This window comes from Nothoprocta perdicaria, unplaced genomic scaffold (genome assembly GCF_003342845.1).
Source record: "Nothoprocta perdicaria isolate Ctin4 unplaced genomic scaffold, notPer1 scaffold_296, whole genome shotgun sequence".
Classification (NCBI taxonomy): Eukaryota; Metazoa; Chordata; class Aves; order Tinamiformes; family Tinamidae; genus Nothoprocta; species Nothoprocta perdicaria.
The window spans coordinates 766,376-788,766 of NW_020455528.1; the positions used below are offsets into that span (position 1 = coordinate 766,376).

A 22,391-nucleotide genomic window follows, 5' to 3' on the forward strand; every position below is an offset into this window, starting at 1 on the left:
CGATGTTTTACTGTATTGATATCTATTTTCGCTTGGCTTTTGAAAAAAAAAGTGGCATCTTATATGAGTTTAGGCTATCTGTCTAAAGCCAATCTCAGGTTATATGAGGAAGTGCTCTTGCATTAGAATATATGAAATGTATTGAATTTTATGATTCCTTTTAAAGAGAAGAGGAATAAATACAAGCTATGCAACCATTATGTCTTTCATAATTTCAATATATAAAATACTTATAATTTATTTTGCAACAATATACCTTATAACTTGTATTACAAGTTATATATTTTTTTTCAACTTTTTCTATCAGTGAAGAAACTTCCCAGTTGTTATAGTACATGGTTACTTTTTTAGTGCATACCCAAATAAGCATCATGCTAATTTCAGATGTGAGATGCTGATTAGGAAACTAATTGAGAATAGGACTTCTGTGATAGGACAACAAAGGGAAAGATATAGGTAAAGATAGAGGTGAACAGCCTTTTTTTTTTTCTCAAAAATATTGCTTTTGTCTATGTAGACTATAACTCCTGGAAATGGATCATGTGTGGATAGTGTTTTTTTCCTTCCTCAGTGACATTTCCTGACTTCTCTGAAATAAATGAGCCAACAAGCAAAACCTCTCTCCTGAAATCCTTCCCTAAATTGTGATTCATTTTTCTTTCTTTCAGTACCAGAAGCAGTTAGTTTCATTCAGATAGTGGTTTTGTCTGACACTGCTATCAATATATCTTGGACTGAACCTTCAAAGCCAAATGGACCTCTAGAATCCATTCGCTATCAAATTACTGTCAACTTATTGACTCCTGTCCCAGCAACACCCTTGAGAAAAAGTGAATTTCCAGATGGAACACTTGCCTGGTCTGTCCATGGACTCCAGCCCAGAACAAAACATATATTGAAGGTATAGTTAGTTATAGCCATAATAATTCTATGATAAGTAGTACCTGTTCTCTCATTAGCCTGCAAGTCTTTAGACTGCTTCACTTTAAAGTAAGGCTATATTAGCATTTTGAAAATATAAAATGAAAACTTGGCAGAATTCTTTCAGTCCTTCAGTCTTCTGACCAAGGAAAACTAAGCATGATGTCTTCTTCCAACCGAAGTTGTTTTTTTTCCAAATGTAATCCTTAAAACTGAGATCTTTTCTATTTGAGGGCATTTTACAGACCATGAGTAAGTAGGAATTTCTGCTATATCTTGCTGTAATTATCCTGATACTTGATGCAACATGCTAAGAGCTGGTCAGCTAAAAGGAAATGTCTTATTTCAAAGGAGAGAACCTGGATCTTTAACCAGCTTGTGAAGTATGAGGCATTGTTCAGTAAACAGACCATGAGAGTGCAAATAGGACATGCTCAAACGATTAAGATTTTTCTTGGGAAAGAAACATCTTTTAAACTTTTAATGAAGAGGAAAACTCTGTTTATTTTATTGAGAGCAAGGGTATTGATATTTTTTTCTTCAACTCAGTTTCTTAAAATGAAATGTTTCTGACAGATCTGCAGAAATGTCATGTTTGAATTAATTGTTGATGGAACACAAGTTGATTCTCTCTTGCAGCAGTCACATTTTTAAATAAAAGCCTATTACAAAGTATGCACAGACTTCCAGACAAGAACAGTGTATCAGTGTTGATTCTTTCACAAAGGCTGACCAGTGATGAACAGCCACTAACAAGTGCAGATAAGGGGACTGACTATATGGTGGCCTCCAAAGAAAAATCTGTAGGAAAGAATATCGAAGGGTGATTGCAAACCTGCTGGGTTTGGATTTTTTGAAATATGATGCTGTAACTGGAGTAGAAGTAGTTGCTTCCACTTTGCAGGCAAGTTACAAAGGAAGATCTATATGCTTCTGCCAACTGCCAAGTTGAAATGGGAATTTTTATAGATCTCATATATAGGAAATATAATAATAGACCTACACCAGGAGGTCTAGCAGAAGCAGCAGAATGGGATATCCATCCTTCAGCTGCCACAGTTCACATGAACTCCCACATTAGCATCATGTGCAATCTTTGGTGTCTTGAGTTGCTATGCAGAGTTGAGTTGCTATGAACTGTGAGAACTGAGGTGTGGATAGATGCATCACTGCTCTGTCAGTCCTGCTCTCAGACAGTAACTCAGGCAGAGAGCTGGGGCAGAGCTCAGGAGACTTCAATAATCCCATAATAATTCCCTGCGGAGGCAAGCCATTGCCGTAAGAATGAGCATAAAAGAATAGCTTGACACAGTGATAAAATCAAGAAGGTGGAGGCACATGAGAAATTTCTAAATAACAAGAAAAAGTTGTTACAAACAGGAAACCTGTGGCTAGGTATTCAGGACAACTGCATGTATCTAGTGGTAGTGCATATTCAAATCAGCAGAATCTGATGACTTTACACCCCTTAATGAACTCTTTGAGGGGCAGCCCCAAAGGACAACTAGAAAGCAAATATAGCTGTTAACTTCAAAAAGGAAAGACCACTTTTGTGCAACTTCAATATCTGAAGTTATTAGTAGGACTGTATTAGGAAAAAAAAATGGTATATGACCAACTAGAGGATAATGGAAAAATTAAAGACAACCCTTGTGGATTCATGAGAGAAAAATATACTACTTCTCACTTTGTAGATAAAGGAATTCTACACAAAAAGGAAAATATTAAATCATGTGTCTGAATATCATGACTGACATCAGAATTACATATTCAAAAACAGCCATATAAACAGGGGATCCCTGTATAGATTTACTCTTGGGTGCATGCACGGACAGTCAGATAGTCATTTTCACAGTTTATCATTCTTGGACTCAGAAACATTCAACTAATGGCAGGGATTCTATTCTATGCTTAATTAGAATTTTTTATTGTTGTCAGTAATTTGGATGATGTAATGGGGAGTACTATACATATAAATAAAGTTTATGCATACAAACATCTATTTTATTTGATCACAGCTTAGTGGAAGGCAGAGGGTAGAGGTCCCATCTAACCTTGTATTTTTGATTCTATAAGTGCCCAGCATGGGATGATGACATCTGCATGCCTGTCTAAGAGCCTGAAGAATTTGAGAGGTCTAAAAAAGAGAAGAATCTTCGTAGAAATCTAAAAGGAGGATCTTGAGAATCTTGATCCTTGAAGGGAGAGAGGATCCTAGAAACCATGAATTTTCAGTTTGAAGATGTGCAACACTAGATTTGTAAGGCTTAAAATGTTTGGTCCCATATTGGTTCAGTATTGCCCTGTCTGAAAACAGTTGTTTTTCCAAAAAATCTGAGTTGCTAAAGCCAGGTTTCCAATTGGTCTTGTGTTGGGCAGCTCATCCTTTTCCTTGCTAGGTTCTTGCTTTTCACCCTGACGAGAACTGGTTTTCTGAAAGTGCCCCTGTCTTCGCAACAACTTTTGCGACTCCACCTGCACCTGTCAACATTGTGCCCAGAAATACCAGCTTCCAGCTAGAATGGCAAGCTCCTCTGCACGTCAATGCAACCAGCTTCTGGTTTGAATTGCACAAGGTAAAAATACCCTTTAGTACTTTTCCCAGATCAGAGCAAACTTAACGATTCTGCCGGGTGAGGAGGATGGGTTGGCAGGACATGTATGAAGTGTCTCGGTGGCTAATTTGGGCATGGTGACATCAGCGTTAGTGGCTTAAAGGGGTCAGGATGGAAGCAGTGCTTGCCAGGAACAAGGGGGAGTTGCAGCTGCAGCATTTAATACCCAAAGGACATCCTGGATGACCCCACCAGAATTCCTCCTAGCTCTCCTGTTTCAGTGTAGTCCCTTCCTTCTTCTTTCCCTGCCCTCCGCTAAACTGTCTGGTGGCTACAAATTTTATGAGCTCTGCACAAAGAAGAAGAGAAATGGGATTTCAGCTTTAACAATGTAGCATCTGAGTTTTATTTTTCTTTGATAAGGGTTAGAAGAAAATGCTGGAGAGCAAACTGGCCTTGCAGGGTGGAAGGCAGAAAAAAGTGCTGCGGTGATAGCAACATGGATGGAAGCTTCAGATTTTAATGGCTGAACCAGTGGACGCAGAAAATGTCATGTGCTAAATTGGATCAAACAGATTCCTTAATATAGATAATCAGATTCATTAGAGCTACATCAGACACTTAACTGTCTCTCCTAAAACAAATGTCAGCTCCTGTGAACCATTTCCTTTCCACCACAGCATGACAAGCTGAACTTGCCGGCATTCTGGAGAGGCAGAAATACAAGCTGCACAGAGATAAACGAGGGGAAGGCTTCTTTTGGCTGTGCAAAGGAGTCACTTAATCTGTTGTCCTTCGTAGCTGCCAAGACACCTGAAAACAAAGAAAACACCAATTTTGTGCCCTTGGTCTCTAGGAGGACCAAGTCGCGTGTTTGAAACACCACATGCATAATCTTTCCCATATGCTATTAAAAAGTGGCAAAGTAGCTAACCTATCCAGAAATAGATTAGTGACAGTTTCAGTAGAGTGAGGAATTTGACCATGATGATATTTTATTTTTCTAGTGGCAAGCAAAAAGTGAGTGGTTTTCTCCTGCAAGCACTACTTGCACAGCGGGGCCTGTTTACATGTGCAATCTCACAGGAACTCTTCCTTCTACCAACTACTTTGTAAGAGCAAAAGTGGTTTATGTGACAGGAATGAGAAGCACTTCCTCTTCAACAAGTTTTAAAACTACAGGTAAGCACTTCGTGTAGGGTAACAAGGTTTTAAGACTTTTTTTTTCAGACTTTTTGTAAAATGTAGAAGGTAATTTTCTTGCATAAGAACTATATGTTTGAAAACACATCACAGCTGCAAATATAATAGGAGGAAAGAAACTGAGCATTCCTTCCAAGTGGAATGGAGGGAATAGATGAAAGAAATTAAAATGAACATATAATCTCATAACTAGTAAAAACCTGTGTGTAAATGAAAATTTTAAAATTTGACATTGCAAAGAGAAGGCCTAAAATTCATTCCCCATTAGGATTACTCATCTAGATCTTCATTTCATTTGTATCTCTACTAGCCCACATGAACATCTAAGCTTTCTCTGTGACTCGTTAGCCTTCTTTAACGATTCTCTCTCTTCCCTCTGTTGGACAAAAGCTGGTGTTCCCAGTAAGCCAGGAGTTCCAAAACGAGCAGAAGACACTAAAAGCTCTGTACAGTGGGAAAAAGCTAAAGACAATGGCAGCAATCTGACCTACTACATCTTAGAAAGCAGGTAAGCTGCATGCTCTGGTGCTCATTAGCACAGGATGCATGAATTTTCTAAACCAACTAGCAATTTGTGCTTTCTCCATTTTGAATATACAAATTAAGGCAATTTCATTTAATCTTATTGTCAGCAGTTTAGTGTTATTGTTTGTTAAAATTATGGTTGTGTTAAAATTGTGCTTCATGAATTTTTCTAACGATGGTAATTTGAAGTGTGCATGATACAAATAATCAATTTTGCAAATATAGATTTGAGATCTCAAGGGCTTTCAGTTTGGCTCTGATGGGAAAACAGAAATATCAGTGACTCAAATGGACCTTATCATGGAGTCTCTTTCCTGGTAAACTAAATACCCATCATCTCTATAAATTTCGAAGAAAATATATGCTAACAAGATTTCCAGGCCAATCTTGGTAAATGTTGGCAAAATAGAAAAGCCTTTGGAAATGCTTTCAACTTAGATTTCTCAAGCATTTAGTAAATAATCTCTATGAAAATAAATAGAGGAATATCTTATTATTCAGAAGACTATGTAAAGATGTTGTACAATTACCAAAAGGGATTATAAAGTATTCCCACCCACACAGGATGATTAGATGATTTTTAAAGTGTTCTGTAAACAGAGATCTCTGGGACTATACATATTGTACTCATTAGACATCCAGACAGTGCTAATTCACACTTAGTCCTGCCTTGGTGGGGCTGAATGGACAGATTAGAGTATGTTGGTGTTGCCAGTGACTTTTGAACTTTTAACCAGGATGCTGTGGGAGTGTTTTGAAGGGAGCCAGTGCAAGGCTTTATTTGAAACTGAAGATACTCTGCCGAGATATTCGTATGGCATAATTTCATAGAATCATAGAATGATTATGGTTGGAAAAGACCTTCGAGATCATCGACTCCAAACATCTGCATTTAAATGTGGGATGAAGGAACCAAAATTCTAAACTCAACTAGATTTTTTTACCCCTCACTTAACTCTGAAAGTGCTTATGAAAGTTAAGGACTGACAGCGCTGTGGAGCTGGGCATACTTTACCTATATAAGTTTTCACCCAGACATATTTTCCTGCTGCTGTAAGCTTCCTCCATGCAGCCCTGTGCGTGTAGAGCAGCACTGACCTGCATGCTATGAGACTGTGGTAATTTTGATGTGCCAACAGCCAGTTTGTACCCAGCTGGTTGGGTAGAGAAAGGATAGTCTTTTGTGTTGTGTCACAGCTGTGATTTAGCTGCTGCCTTCTCCAGGCTCCAGCTTCTTACTCATCTTCTGCAATTTGTAATGCATTATGGAGGTTTATGTAGTTTAATGAAATATGCTTTTTTTCCTGTGGTTCAAGGGTGCATATGTAGATGTTTTGGGATGAATTTCACATTGAACTTTGTGATCATTTTAGATGACCACAGGTAGAAAAATGTATAGTCGGACCAATAGTATATAAGAAGCTATTTTCATAGACCTTTAAAATATAATCCCTATTTTTCACAGGGGTTATGTCAGTGGCATGAACATCATAGTTTTCACATATCTTTTTGGTTTAGCAGTGTTTGTCCTTTCCTTCTGCATTAAAGAATGTAGGGAAAGTGTTTGACAGGCTGATGGAGGTCATTTCACATGAAATATTACAGGCCTATGTGACATGAAATGATATTTCAGAAATGGCCTTTCAAGTTTAAATACATAGTCTTCCTTCAGTTGGTGAATAATCAGCTCTGAATTTATTGTGAGCAATCAATCTCAGTCCAATGGAGAAAGGAAGAAATATACTCAGCAGTCAGCAGATCCTATGGGAAACTGGCTAGCTAAAGAATTGTGTCTTCACTGCCAATGACTTGCTTCCTGTTTAGCTCGTGAAACTTGATGCACAAGAGCCACTGAATTACTCTAGGCCTGGGAAAGTAAAAACTTCTCATGGAACACAAAACAAATACTTCTTCTCTTTTTTTCTTTCCCAAAACTAAATGAAGAGATATTGAAATCTTGGCTGTGAGGTGCATGCTGAAGCAGGTGAGAGAGTGCTGTAGCCTTTTTATGCCTAAAAGGGTCTAACATTTCATTTCCAACGCCAGCCTGAAGATGTGGAATTCCCAGCATTGCTGAGATGGTACGGTATGATTTCCTGCTCTACGGCCAAAGGCCCATGAGCAAAATGAGCTCCCACACAGGCAGAGAGGTGTGATGAAAGACACAGTGGCCGGAGAAGCAGTCGTCAGCCCTCCCATCCTTACCAACACACCCATGCTGTTTTGCTGCAGGAAGCAGTTGGACAATGCGAGCAGAAGGCAATCCCAATGGGAGGTGGTTTACAACGGCTCCTGCGCCAGCATTTGCACGTGGAAGGCCCAGAATGTGGAAGGAACTTTCCAGTTCAGGGTGGCAGCTGCAAACGTGCTGGGGCTCGGGGAGTACAGTGACACCAGCGAGGCTATCATTCTGGGCGAAGGTGTGTCCCGCTCTACCGAATTCTGCCAAGCAAGCTCTCCTTGTTCGGAAGAATTACTCTGATTTCTGAAGGGAGACTAGCTGTTTTTATGGCAATATTTCTTCACAGATAAAGTTATGTGTCTAAGGGGTGATAAAAAGTTGCATCCATGTGTGAGCCCAGCTGCCAGGCTGGTTTATACTGGGTTGTCTCTTTGCCCCTCTACTCTGCATCACAAAATAAGTCTTGAAGTAAAGGTAGATTGATTTCCAGGCTGGCCAGGCCCGTGGGAATGTAATTATTGCCTTCAGCAGGATTATTAGACCTGCACTCTGCAAGTGCTTTTGAAAAACACACTTTTAGTGGTTAAGCAGTTCAGCACTTGCATTTTCTTTATGCACTGTAGGTCATCACCAAAGGAATGGCCCTGATCTGGGGGAGGAGAATTAGTTGGACCAAACATAGATGCTTATATACAGCCTATAAGAGAGCTTTGTGTAGATGAAGACATCAGGCAGCTCAAGGGAAGGTTTGCTTAGTTCAGGAGGATTGATATGGTTCGTATACACAATCATTTACCAATTCTCCCTTTCCATTTAACAGATACTATGACCTTTCAAGATGCCATCATTGCTGTTGCCGTTACGATTGGAACTGTTGTGCTAGGTTCGACAGTGGCCATACTGCTTGTCTTTGGTATGTGGTTGTTTTTCGCATTGCCTGGGTTTGCCAGGCAGCAATAATAGGCAGTTCAAATGCTAAGAAATGATGAAATTCCAATTTTTCCCCATTTCAGGGAAATGCTGAACCACTTCCCACCAGTTCCTGGTGTGGGAACTGGGGGATTTCAGGACTTCCCATCCTTCAAGGGTCTCGCAATGGCTGGTTCTGTTTGCAGTATGTGGAGCAGGATGCCAGCTTGCTCCATCCTCAGGCATTTCTTTCTAATAATTCCCTGCAGAGAGAGCACAGGAATGCTGAGGGATCTCTGCTAGTTTTATGTAAAATTCTTCTTATAAAAAATTGTACCTTGTAATTCGGAATCTAGGTACTGCATTTATTCACTAATGGGTCCTTTTAATTTTTCCTTCAACTTTGTCCCTAAAGGAAGGTTGAGCCTCAAGCTGGACTTGCCCTTTCATCCTTCATACCCTCTTTGGGACATAGCACCAGTCCTTCAGACTTGACACTTGCTATAATCAGAAGCAGCGGTTTGATTTCCCTGATCAAGGAACTGTTTGTTCTCTGTTTTTGGCAGGGAAATATCTAGAAATGTCCTGTGTATACAGGCTGATAGAAGGTTGTAATGAAGAGAGTAGCAAATAACCTATAGCTATTCAGCCCGAGTGAAACATCTGATGTTCTGCTTTTCTATTCTAGTACGGCACCAACGATGGAAATCCAGAAAACCAGCCTCACCTGGACAGATAGTGCTTGTCAAAGAAGATAAAGAGTTAGCTCAACTCAGGGAGGTGACTGAGACAGTGGGACTAGCCAATGCCTGTTACGCTGTCAGGTATGTCCTTGAGGCAAGTATATTTTCAGGATAATAAAGGTAAGAGAGTTTCACTGAACTGTTTTTTATCAGTTTTTATCATCTCTGACATATCAAGGTGGAGTTAAGGTCCACATCTGCACTGCAGATGGTTTTCTCAGAACTTCTTAGTGCCCAGCTCCACTGTCACACATGCCAGCAGCAGGAGGCCTTGGTTTCTGTTAGGCCACCATGTATGCTTGCTTGGAAAGGAAATGCAAGTGCATGGGGCAGGAAGGACCTGGTGTATCCCAATAGCTTCCAAAACATCTGGGCTTCACCCATATCCCCCTCAAAAATTCTGATGAGACAGACAATAGCAGATGCATTTGATGAAGAATGTCAAAAACATTTTTAACTATTAAAAAGTGACTAGTGTTGCTGTTTTGCAGCATTCTTCCTTCTCCAGCAGAGATTGAATTGTTGCCAGCTTTCCCTCGGGACAAACTAAACTTACACAAATTTCTGGGAAGTGGAGCATTTGGAGAGGTATATGAAGGGACTGCAGTGGATATCCTGGCAGATGGAAGTGGAGAATCCAAAGTAGCAGTCAAGGTAATCGCAGCTGCCTAATTCTCTGGCAAGAAGGGTGAGATAGGCAAACAAATTTGTCTGAGAAATCATATCACAGAACTGGGAGTTGAGAATTTTAGGTGTTTCCATTGCAGTATTTTGTGCAATTCAGTTAAAGTGAAGATGATTATTGTATAATTCCTGAAAAATATTGAGTATATATAATGAGTCTGTGTCTACAGCTTTACTTTAATGCTGCATGGTAGTGGTGGTGACATCCTGAGGATCATTGCTGCTTTGTTTTGTGTTGAACAGACTTTGAAGAAAGGTGCAACAGACCATGAGAAGAGTGAATTCCTGAAGGAAGCACACTTGATGAGGTGAGGGTGACGGTACCAGGCAGCCTTTAAAGCCAGGACATGTGAGGATTGTGACTTTCTAGGGAGTACTGGGACTTTCATTCTTCTGAACAAATTATTGTGATCTTTTGGGGAGCCTTTCTGTTTCAGTTTTGAGAAATTAAATCCCTACTGGTTAAAGCAAAGCTATAAAACCCACTTGCAAAATTTCAGATACAAATTGTAGGTTACACATGCTTACATTGTGAATTTAATGGATTTTTAAGTGTGGCACATTGACATCTTTTCTCCCCTTGAAGTTAGTTAGTCGTTAAAGATAACCAGGCAACATCTGGCTAATGCCATTTTACTGAAATAATTTTATCAACACAAGATGATGCCTTAAATTTCAACTTACTGAGGAAATCTGATTTAAAAATGTGCATGTTTACCACTAGAGGCTGCCACATACCTCTTCTACTGAGGTGGATGAAAGCAGATACTACCTGCCAGCAGTTTGTGAGCTTTACATGGCAATGTCTGTGTTTCTACTTGAATTCCAGTTTTTCAGAGTCTCCAAAAAGTGTATAAGCTGATCGTAAGCTAAGAATGCTGCTATCGTAAGACTAAGAACAGGGCTTTGTTTTCAGATGTGCAGATCTGCAGTTCTCTGATTTCTCTTCTATATGTGCAGATTTAGAAGCGTCTTTGGATAAATGGAAGATTTTATACAGTGTAGAACAAATAAGAAGCTTGGAATTGCTGTTTTGAAAACTCTTGTTTATGTTTCCATATTAAATAAAAATCTTATATATCATTACCTAACTTTTTTTTTTTTTTCCTTTGAGGAAAAAAACTCATAAAAATCTCTGAAACATCCCAATTCTGTTTTTGTTTGTGCAGAATATAATCCAAAAATGAAAGTCTGGGGAAAATATTTAATTGGTAGTTATTATATTTAAATGTAAATAGTATTGTGTGTCCATATGCACACCAATTCAGTGAGATAAAGAAACCAAAAGAATAGGAAAATTTAAACATTGTATATACCCAATAGCTGTTAAATCAAGAAAAAAAAAGGGTATATTTTGTATGTTTTAAAACTTTCTTTTTTGTGTGTAATCTGAAGAAGAGGGATTTAATTCTCCCTTGGAGAGCTTAGTGATACTTCTTGATATTTAGCTATAGTATCTGTAAAATCAGTCCAAGGACAGAACAGAAACCCAAGTGTACCTAATTGTTCACAAATCTTCATGTTCACTTTTTAAATGCAGCTTTTATTTTGCTTGCTGTTTTGGAAGCACATTAAAACTCAGCTTCAAGTACTATGCACACTGTTCTCTTCAGCGGGGACTATTTGTTGCTTCTATTTTTACTGTGCAGCAGTGGGAAAATATTTGAGTTACCTGTGCTGCAAACAGTCATTTGATCCTGCATATTGGCGAGTCATTGGTGTCCAAATACATGTAGCAAATTCTTGGGTCCATCCCATCCCTGGGGAGCTATTGAGTGACAGCTCACTGCCGAAAGGACTGGGTGAGCTGAGCTTGAGCAAGTGCCAGGTGCTCCTTTCTGGGATATTGTTTTTGCAAGGGCTGGGGATGTCTGATTGAGAGGTATGTGCTGGAGGAGAGGGGGAGAACTTCCATATTCAGAATCCTTCTTCTTGTTGAAGAGGTTTTGGCCACACCTAAGATTACTAGAATTGAAAGAGACCAGAAGAAAAATATTTCTCTTCTTTATTTGTTTGTTTACCCTGGTGCATTTGACAGCACTTCAGAGACCACTGGTTCCTCCAGCAGAGTCAAGTTTCTCTGAGTGTTGGTGTGAGCCCTTTCACACAACAGTTGGAGGTGGAAACCGTGCTCCAACACAAGGCGTGTGATTGTGAGAGCCCGGCCACTGACTGTGGCCTGAGCCTGTAAATATTCCCTGTTCTCTGAAAAGTGCTAAATGTCAGGCTGCTGATGGCTCTGTCATAATCTCTGTCTTTTTGAATACACACAAGGCAGCACCTAGCACGGCTTATTCCAAATGCTCTTCTTGCATATTTTATTTTTCCTGAAAATGTTCTGTGAGAGATGATTCTTCTATGGACCTTGTAAATAATACGGTGCACCTCTGCTTTTGCCTTTTTCTGCACATTTCTTTGAATCAAACACTGAAGCCTGAATTCAGTACTAAAAGCAGTCTATTAAAATACTACAGATTCTTTAAGTGAGAGGTTGCATTTCATGTTATTCTTAGTGGAGAATGCCATTTGGCTACCTTGCTTTACTTCCCTTTTCCTAGAAACATGATGAAGTGTTTTTAATATGTATACATGCATTAGGCTGCCTACCAAAGCACAGTGTAAGTCTGTGTTTTGAATGAAAGCCCCTGAACTCTCCCCATGACTGAGCAAATTCAAGCACTGTAAGTTCATGCTCTTAGTAGAGGCAGGATTGTAAAAATCAGACTGCTCATTCATTGCTGGCAGTTAGTGCAAGTTATTAGCTATGAACAGACTGGAATTTTTCATACCTAATCTCACAGTCGTTTCCTTCCCTTTAGTAAATTTGATCACCCTCACATTCTGAAGTTGCTTGGAGTGTGTCTGCTAAATGAACCTCAGTACCTCATACTGGAGCTGATGGAAGGAGGGGATCTACTTAGCTATTTAAGAGGAGCCAGGAAGCAAAAGGTAGGGCCAGAACTCCAACTGATCTGTTTTTTAACCTGTAGCTGCCCACTGTTTCTGAGTTTTCTTCCTCCTGAAAGACCTTGTTGATGTCTACATATGTTCCTGTGTCTGCAGCTTCTGACCTTGTTTTTCCCCGATGCCCTGAGACCTCAGTGTTCCAGTGAAGAATTTGAATTCAGAGGTGCTGTGAAATGGATTGAACATCAGTAGACCACTGACAAAAAATTTTTTTTTTCTTTCAGTCATGAGATGTCCTTTGAGTTGCCTTCTGCGCACACCATGAACAGTGCTTTGAAAGTGACCATAAATAGTGGTGGTCATATATTTGGTCTATTAAATCCCACACACATATATATATTTTTCAATAGCAGAAATATCTGTAATGTGCTAGGCAGAGTCCAAGTATAGAAGAACACACTGTCCCTATCTGCACCCCCAAAAGGCTTTAGAAAGAAGGAGGAAAAGAGAAAGAGATAAGTCTTTCTCAGTGGAGACCTTTTTTTCATAGTCAGCACACAAATTAGGAATATTGGTGACAGCACTGCAGACCAAAAGGACTCAGCACAGAAATTTTACAGCATTATAGCAATAGCCTAGCTCATTTGAATGATCAGATCAAGTCCACACTCAGTATAAAATTTGGTAATATGCACTATAAGCTGTTTCATTGATAACTACAGCAGTAAGCAAACCTGACCTGATAAGAAGGGAAAATTTGCAGGATCCCATTTTTTCTAACACAGCAAAGAGGCAATTCTGAAGGTCCTGGGATATTCTTAGCCCCACACCAAAGAACAAGATGTGCTCCCCTGCCTGGTAGGGCAATGATTTAGTAGTTTCACTGGTTGATTTCTGCTTTTGTAACATACAGAGATTTTGCACCTCCCAGTGTTTTGCCTGTGTTTTGGAAAAGTCATATGAGTTTCAAATGAGAAAACAATGCCATATTGGTATAGTGATGCTGTCTCTCTCTGAGTCTGTAAAGCTGGAAGACATGACTAATTCTGTTTCCCTTTCTTATAGCTCCAGAGTCCCCTACTGACATTGACTGATCTCTTAGATATATGTTTGGATATTTGCAAAGGCTGTGTCTATTTGGAGAAAATGCATTTCATACACAGGTATAAAGCTTATTTCCTTAGTCTTACCAGGGCTACCCACAGTATCAGGAGTATATTACCTAGGAGAAGATTTCCTTGGGAAGATGTCATGATATAATGGGAAGGGGAAAGCCCCGGAGTGCTATTTAATTTTGTGCTAGTTTGCTAGAATTATCTTCAGTGCTCTCACAATGTGGTGGATCACTCTGAGCTTTGAACCCAGGACCCAGGATATGGTCTTCATATGCCTAATGGGTGGCTATAGGATACAGAGCCAGACCCTTTCCAGAGGAGCACAGGGAGAAGACAAGAGGTGATGGACACAGGTAGCAGCTAGGGAAATTAGGAAATATTCTTCACAGTGATCAGGTTCACTTACTGGAAGAGGTTGTCCAGAGAGGCTGTGGAGTATCATCCACATCTGATAATATTCAAAACAACTGGATGAGGCCCTGTGCAACCTGGCCTAACTTCATGTCTGGCACTGCTTCGAATGGGAGTTTGAACCAGATGGTCTCCAGGGTATTCCTTTGACCTGAGTTACTCTGTGATACTAACCTTGTCCTCTTGTCTCTGCTTTGCAAACCAGGGACCTGGCTGCTCGCAACTGCCTTGTATCTGTGAAGGAATATGAGGGCTGCTCCCGTGTGGTAAAGATTGGTGATTTTGGACTTGCCAGAGATATCTATAAAAATGATTATTACAGGAAAAGAGGAGAAGGACTACTTCCTGTGAGATGGATGGCCCCCGAAAGCCTCATTGACGGTGTCTTTACTAATCGCTCTGATGTCTGGTGAGTCCCAGCAGCCACATAACTGTGCAAATAATAATGCCGAATCCCACAGAGAAAAAGAATGGTTTGCAAGAGTAATGACAATTTTGCATAAAGCCCTCTATCGTTATTATAGGCTAAGGCAAATATCTTTCTAATTAATATTTTCATGAGCTAATGGAAAGTTTGGCGCTATGAGAGCACCTGCATGCAGATACTTCTTTACTTAATGTTTTGGGTTCTAACTTTGGATTCTATCTGGAAAGAACTAGTGTCATTCAAGCAAACGATATCTAAGACCACAGAATCTTTTCGTTACTTTTTTGAGTAGAGAATTGACTATTAACTTCTTGTTCTTTTTATTCAGTCTTCCGTTAGATTAACTGGCATTCTTTTCCTACAGACAAATACTTTCCCTTTTCAGTTGCACCCTCTTCTAGTCACTTCTTTATTTTTAAGCTCATAGATTTAATTAGGTCTTTGTTTGGACCCAGATTTCACAGCAAGGGTAAGGTCACAGCATTTTGTTGCAGTGGTATAACTGAAGTGATTTAACAGTGAAGAAGCAGAGACTCCCCTGACAGAATGCATGAAAAACAAACAAAAAATAGATCCCTTAAATCTGAAATTCACATATGTTTAGATTTGGGTAGACATAAGCACTTATGTGTAGGCTGTAGCACATCAAACCTTTATCTAAGTCTTCAGCCCTTGCAACCTAACCATTTAACCACCACTCTTACATTTTTATCTAAGAAAACCATGTAGTTCTCTGTACCAAACTCTATGAGGTGCTGATTTCGTTGTGAGTGGTGCTTTGGAGAATTTGTAGCTCTCTCCATTTCTAGTGACATCTCCAGAGATACCTAAACATTTGTTCAAGTGAGGACATGTTCAGATGAAGAGCAGAGCTAGAGAAGCTGTAGATGACCAGAGTCTTCTAAAATATACCTCAGTGAGTCTAGGAAAGTATTTTGGTTCCACATATTCACTTTAGCTATCCTTGGGGCTGGCTTAAGGATGCGGGGATTGTTTCACATAAAATCAGAACTGTTCACTCTCAATTTTTCTAACTGAACTTTGTTCTTAGGTTTGAGATATTTTAGTTAATTGCTGATAGGAAGATTGCTCATGATTACTAAGGTAATTAAAACTATTTGTTGGTGTTTCTTAGGGCATTTGGAATCTTAGTGTGGGAAACACTAACCTTGGGTCAACAGCCATATCCAGGTTTCTCTAATACCGAAGTTTTACACCATGTACAATCAGGAGGAAGGCTGGAATCTCCAAACAATTGTCCTGATGACTTGTAAGTTAACTTTGTTTTAATATTTTTGGTAATTACCAAGTGACCATAATTTTAAATATCTACTTAGACCCACACAGAGCTTGCTGTTCTTCATTTTCTCTTCAGATAAAACAGCCTGCATGCGTATCCATTAGCCTTCTACCAGCTCTTCTGGTAACTCAACCTCTGACTGAGGATGCATTTTGTGAGAAATTCAGTGACAGATGAAATGAAGCTTTAAGTTAAAAGGTTGATGCATACTATTATTTTTAACAGAATTTCAGAGATAACATAAATTAACTTTTGGGCTTGAATCCTGTATTAATTTGATAACAGGCCAACAATACCAATTGTTATTAACAGTGCTTTTGGAGTATTTTCTTTAATCTCTAAATTTAACCTGTTTAGTGCAGACATTGCCTTTTCATAGCTGCGAAGTATCTGTACAAAAAAAGATAACTGTGTCAAAGAAATGAGGGATAATGCACTTCTGATTAGTCTTTAACTGAATTGGATGAACAAACACTCATTTTCCAACTGTCTTGAGCACAAAATTGTACTGGGTCACCAGTACAGATTAGGGGTCGACCTGCTAGAAAGCACCTCCACGGAGAGGGACCTGGGAATCTTGGTTGACACCAAGTTAACCATGAGTCAGCAGTGTGCTCTCATGGCCAAGAAGGCCAATGGGATCCTGGCCTGCATCAGGAGGAGTGTTGCCAGCATGTCAAGGGAGGTGATTCTGCCCCTCTACTCAGCTCTGGTGAGGCCGCACCTGGAGTACTGTGTGCAGTTCTGGGCTCCCCAGTATAAGAGGGAGGTGGAGCTTCTCGAGAGGGTCCAGAGAAGGGCAACCAGGATGATTAAGGGAATGGAACATCTCTCGTATGAAGAGAGGCTGAGTGAGCTGGGCCTGTTTTCTCTGGAGAAGAGACGGCTCAGAGGGGATATGATTAATATGTATAAGTTCAGGAAGGGAGAATGCAGGGAGGAAGGGGACAAGCTGTTTTCACTGGTGGCCAGCTACAGGACGAGGGGTAATGGCCACAAGCTGAAGCACAAGAAGTTCTGTCTCCAGGTGAGGAGCAACTTCTTTCCTGTTAGGGTGACAGAGCAGTGGAACAGGCTGCCCAGGGAGGTTGTGGAGTCTCCTACTCTGGAGGTCTTCAAAACCCGCCTGGATGCCACCCTGTGCCACATGCTGTAGGTGTGCCTGCTTGAGCAGGAAGGTTGGACTAGATGATCTGTAGAGGTCCCTTCCAACCTTAAATATTCTGTGATTCTGTGTTTCTGTGAAAATTGAAATGCAATTAAAAAAAAAATGTGTTTATATGTATTTGTATGTATATATAGTGTATCAAATACATATTATCCAGAAGTGTATGAAGGAGAAAGTTGAAGCAGATTCTCATAATAATTCACTAATATCTAATTTCATGTCTCCATTCCTTTATCACCCACTTTGCATAAGCAGTAGCAGTAATGCACCTTACAGCTGGTCCTGTGAATGGAGGGAGAAGATAGTTAAAGAGTAAAACTCTGACTCTTGCCACTCAGAAAATGATTTAGAAATATTTCTGTTGTTGGCCAACCTGATTTCTCTGATAGGTCTCACATCAATTAGAATGTCCCAAGTTCTAGATCTAGTGAAAAATTTATCTTGTAGGGATATTTATGTAGGGATATCAGATATGCTGTATTAACAAGTGATATATTTATTACTCAGAGGAACTGAAGAACTGAAGATATTAGGATTTTGCATTCAGAGCAGAGACAGACCTGGAAATGACAGAGAAAATGATGCAATTATGGTTTCAATATTGTTTTGCTGAGATTTTTTTTGCTCAAAAAATTCCTCACAGCTGTCTCATGAATAAAAAATACACCTTATAAAATATATCCATGTACTTGTTTATTATTCAAGCCCATGCAAGAAACTCGTAAGCTGCCTTTAAAAAGAGTGGCAAGATCTTCAGAAGAATCCTGAAAACTCTGATTGAAGTAGTTCTTAAGTCCCAGTCTAAAAATTAGTGTAGGAGGGAGGACCTGGAAGGTCTTAAAGGCTGATCTGCATGTTTTAACTGGTAGGATTCAGGACCTAATCATAGTCACCCTGTTTTTGAAAGCTAAGGGGTTGAAAGAGCTCTTAGACTCTTGTACCATCTTTTATCTCATTTGGTGAACACTCAGCACCTGCATGCAGCTCCTGTCAGTAGCATAAATAGCTTTTTGCTACTTTGTTTGGTCATTAATGGCATGCCAGGATTCTTGACATTCCTGCTTCCCGCCCTGCATCAGGACATCAGCAGTCGGTAATTGTCTCCTTGGCACTTCGGCTTGCTCCTTGTCATTTGACAAAACAAACCATCACTGATAGGAAGAGAGTTCAAAGGCCAAGCTACTTCAACTGAGAAGTGTGCAGGAATCTGTGGTAGGCTTGTGTTGCAAGGGCAAGCAGGGCTGACTCAGAAACCTTGGGACGTAAGACAGCATTAAGGAAGTGGGATTGTTGTTGGGAGTGTGGGGCGCAAGGGAGGTTGTTCATCCTCTCTCCTCCCAAATTACTGCTCCAGGGAAATATGCACTCCTCATGCAGAGGAGTATGGAGCAAGTAAAGTTTTGTAATAAATTGGAAAGGAGGTCAAGGGGTCTACAAGTAAACACACATAGATTGAAATAGGAATCAGGTGTTCCATATCCATACCTAGCACAAGTGAACTAAGCTCATTTCACATATACCCCTATAGAAAATTTCAGGTATAATTCACTTTTAATCATCCATATTAGGTAGCCAATAGCAATTCATTAGTTTTCTGGGATTCTTAAGGCCTGATCTTCTCCACAGAGACCACTTTGTTGGACAACTTTTTACCTATTGTCCAGACCCAGTAAATTGTAAAGTACCAGTCTTCAGGTGTACGCTTAGGTGCACAGATAGGTTTAAGAACCTATTATAAACCTGTGGTTGTGCTTGGATTTGTTATTTTTAATTTCTTCTTGTAAGGCTTCCCCAATGAATTAGGGAAATCCTCTGAGTGTCTTTGTCACACTGAGGGAATACATTATTTGCGAGCCCATGTCTGACTCCAAAGAAAAATAGAAGAATGTGCTTCAGCTGTCTTTTATGTATGGCATGGCATATTAGTCTGGCTTTTACTTTCTTGATCAAGCTTTTGTTGATGCATTTCTGGGCTAGTGAAAGTTTATACCATGTGACCTAAGACTTTGGCTATCGCAACAAGCCTTAAAAGCTAAATATCACGTTGACACTATCTGTTACTGCAAAAGTTGTAGATATGCTGAGAAGGGATGAGAGCTTTAGTTATTAAAAAAAAAAAAAAAAACAAACCCAAAACCTGTCTGAATTAAATTCTTTGTGGTAAATATAAATTTTAATATAAATATTTCAAACCAACTAGCAAATAACTTGATGTAGGAAATAAGAATATGGAGTATAATTAAAATGAGAAAATTCCAGTTCTGACTATTGGCAACAGTAAGTAACAAACTTGAATGGCTTTGTGAAGTAGATTCTGTTTAAAAATGTAGTTATTTAAAAAGACGAAAGTTGGTCTTAGAAATGCAAAAATATGCAGAACTCACATTTGTCATACTCTTGTTTCTTAAATGATGTATGTATTACTTCCTCTGTTGACTTAGAGCTGTCCATTTCTTTTTCTCCATAAAAGCAGAAGGGTACTCATTAAATTCTAATGCTGTTTTATTACATTGCTACAGCTTGCATACAGCTCAGCTCAGGAGAGCCTAAGCACAGCACCTGAACTGATGTTTTCCTCTTTCATTGTGGAAATGCAGATGACTAGAGGCAAATTGTTTGGCTTCTGGCCGTCAGGACTGACTTTAGAATTCAGTGTGGCAGCAACACTTTCCTGGCAGAAGAGCTCTTTCAATTTGAAAACTCTTGAGCTGTTTCAATTTGTTTTAAGTCCCATTTAATACTTTTGATCTGTATTTTCTGTGACATCAGCAACTAGTACAGTTGAAAGCAGGGAAGCAGTTGAAGCAATTCAAGGTCTACCGCTTCATAGGTTCTTAAAACACATTGTCAAGATTTCATTGAATTGTTTGGAAAACAAATCAAAAGAGAACTGCTCTGTCCAGAGCTACAATAATGGCACAAGTCAATGAAAAATAGCTCTGAAACAAATTTTCTAAGCATGATTTTCATTCAAATCTGAAGTTTTAATGAAAAATATCATTATAAAAAAAAACAGAAGTCAAAAATGCTCTCTGTTGACCTCAAGAATTTTGTAAAATATCCATCTGTGGGAAAGCACAGTAGTCTCATTCCTTTAAAGAGGGACAATTGAGGACCTGAGCAAGCCAATTCAATTCACATAACTCACTAACGCCTGGTATCACATAGCAGTAAGTCTTAGATGCTGCTTGTCAGGGGAGGATTTGAACTTAGGGCTTAGAGGTGAATACTCTGCATTCCTTTAACAGCTTCCTGAATCGTCCTTTCACTAACTGCTCAAATGCTACAGGCCCCATTTGGAAATCCTAAAACATCTCTCCTTTCTGAACACCTAACACACCCAGGTGCCGGCTGCATCTTGATTTTCATCCTGTTTTTTGGAAGATTTGGTTTTGTGCAGCCAGTTCATGCTCTAAAGTAAGCAATGTAAATCAGCACTATCCTTTAGAAAGACAAGGAGGGCAATTTTTCTCTTTGAATGATACCAAAGATTTTGTGCAGGGTGGGCAAGGATTTTCTTAAATCCTGAGGAAACTCATAGCATTTGTGCCTTTGACTGGAGGCAGAAGTCTAGATTAACCCATTCCCTCCTGGATTCTGCCTCAGGCATCCTCTGAGGTTGAGGTGGCACTAATTCAAGTTCATTTCTGTTTTTAGAGCTCCCTTATCTGCTTTTGCTGAAAATACCAGTGACTTCTTTAGCAAGAGCAGGTATTATTGGTAAATAACTGGTGGTTTTGTTTGTTTTCGTTTTCTCCCCCCAAAAAGTAACAGTTACTCCCAATCTCAAAAATATCCAGATTTGTAAAATTAAAAGCCTTTGAAGTATATACTTCTAACAACTGACCTTAAATTTGCTTTTCCTTCTTTCAGCAGCTACTGAAAATCATTGCACCACGTATGAAGTTTCCAAACATTGAAAATGTGACTTGCCTGTCAGAGGATTTAATGATTTGTATTTGGAAATGAATGATTCAATTATCTTTAATATTTGTATTTTCTTTTTTTTTCTTTTTTTTTTTTTTTCAGATGTGATTTAATGACAAGATGCTGGGCCCAAGAACCTGACAACAGACCTACTTTCTTTCACATTCAGGACAAACTGCAAGAAATAAAACACTCTCCGCTGTGCTTCATCCACTGCCTTGAAGATAATAAGGCAGCAAGTGGAGTCATCAACGAAGCCTTTGAGGGTGAGTTTGGGCCAGCAGCTGTGCTTCCCACCCCTCTGTCCCATGAATTGTGGCAAGGAGGATTCAGCAATTCTTTCCATTGCATTTGTCACTACCTCAAATTTTCTACCTATAAAATGGGAAAAGATGAGACTTCCCTCTCTCATACTGGACTTGCAAAGATGCATCAGGTGCCACTAGGTACCATGCACTAGGTAAAGAGCAGATAAGATCACCAAGAAGAAAAGCCCTATGAAGTTGAGACTGAGTATGTCTCACATAGATGTTCAACTTGCACCTAAATTTTAGATGCCTCACGATCTCATTCTGAAGTGAGTGCTTATGTTCCTCCTAGAGTCGGGAGAACTTTTGAAAACCTCTGAATGGGAACCCATTCCACTTTAAAAGGCATCTGTCCTTACTCCATTAGACAAACAGAGAAGTTAGGCACTTACTTTGGAGGACTGATTCACTAAATGACTTGAAGGTAAAGCATAAATTAGGTTAAGGAAGCTCTATTCTAGCCTGAACTAAGTAAGCCTCTATTCTAGCCTGAACTATGATAGCCCTAGTCAGGAATCACAGCATTCATTGGCTCTGCATGCTGTGAATAGATAAAAGATGCTGATACTTGGGAAGATATGGTTAAGGGCGCAAGAATGTCCAATATTATAAGATTATTTATTAAGCTTGAAGAGACAGAATTTCAAAAATTAGATAGTATTTGAAGTTATCTGTGCAACTGTGATTCAGATCCTCTAAATATGGAAAAGACAGGAGCCTGTCCCAAAAAGGCCTGAACCATCCTGAACATCATGAACCAGAAGCTTGTCTCATACTGTAGCAATTCCTGTGTGGTTAAATGAACCACTAAATAGTGAATAAAGGAAAAAATGAAAACTAATTAAATAGTGTGATCTGAAAATCTGATAAAAATGATATTTGTCAATTGAAATATTGTTATTTCAAACTGTATTTACTTTAACAGTTTTGTATACAATGATTTTCTAGTGAAAAAAATTCCTATTTTCCATTCAGAGTTTTTCTTTTTTTCCACAAATTGTTATTGGTCTGGGAACTCACCCTCAAAACTCAACAGTTTTGATACATCATTACTTTTTGAATTATTAAAAAGAACATCCTGGTCAATTCTGGGTATGGTATAGTCT

The 22,391-nt window shown here is 39.3% G+C and overlaps 1 protein-coding gene across 1 annotated transcript in view; it reads left to right on the plus strand.

The window, feature by feature from the left end:
• The window catches only part of ROS1 (ROS proto-oncogene 1, receptor tyrosine kinase), a 72,444-nt gene that overhangs the window by 40,214 nt on the left and 9,839 nt on the right, over positions 1 to 22,391 (plus strand). Inside the window, exons 30-43 of the mRNA XM_026041851.1 lie at positions 669 to 901; positions 3,321 to 3,497; positions 4,484 to 4,658; positions 5,070 to 5,187; positions 7,437 to 7,624; positions 8,207 to 8,299; positions 8,984 to 9,119; positions 9,530 to 9,692; positions 9,966 to 10,030; positions 12,542 to 12,671; positions 13,695 to 13,792; positions 14,361 to 14,564; positions 15,718 to 15,852; positions 21,080 to 21,243. Of these exons, the coding sequence (XP_025897636.1) occupies positions 669 to 901; positions 3,321 to 3,497; positions 4,484 to 4,658; positions 5,070 to 5,187; positions 7,437 to 7,624; positions 8,207 to 8,299; positions 8,984 to 9,119; positions 9,530 to 9,692; positions 9,966 to 10,030; positions 12,542 to 12,671; positions 13,695 to 13,792; positions 14,361 to 14,564; positions 15,718 to 15,852; positions 21,080 to 21,243 (2,079 nt within the window). The remainder of the gene's footprint in view (positions 1 to 668; positions 902 to 3,320; positions 3,498 to 4,483; positions 4,659 to 5,069; positions 5,188 to 7,436; positions 7,625 to 8,206; positions 8,300 to 8,983; positions 9,120 to 9,529; positions 9,693 to 9,965; positions 10,031 to 12,541; positions 12,672 to 13,694; positions 13,793 to 14,360; positions 14,565 to 15,717; positions 15,853 to 21,079; positions 21,244 to 22,391) is intronic.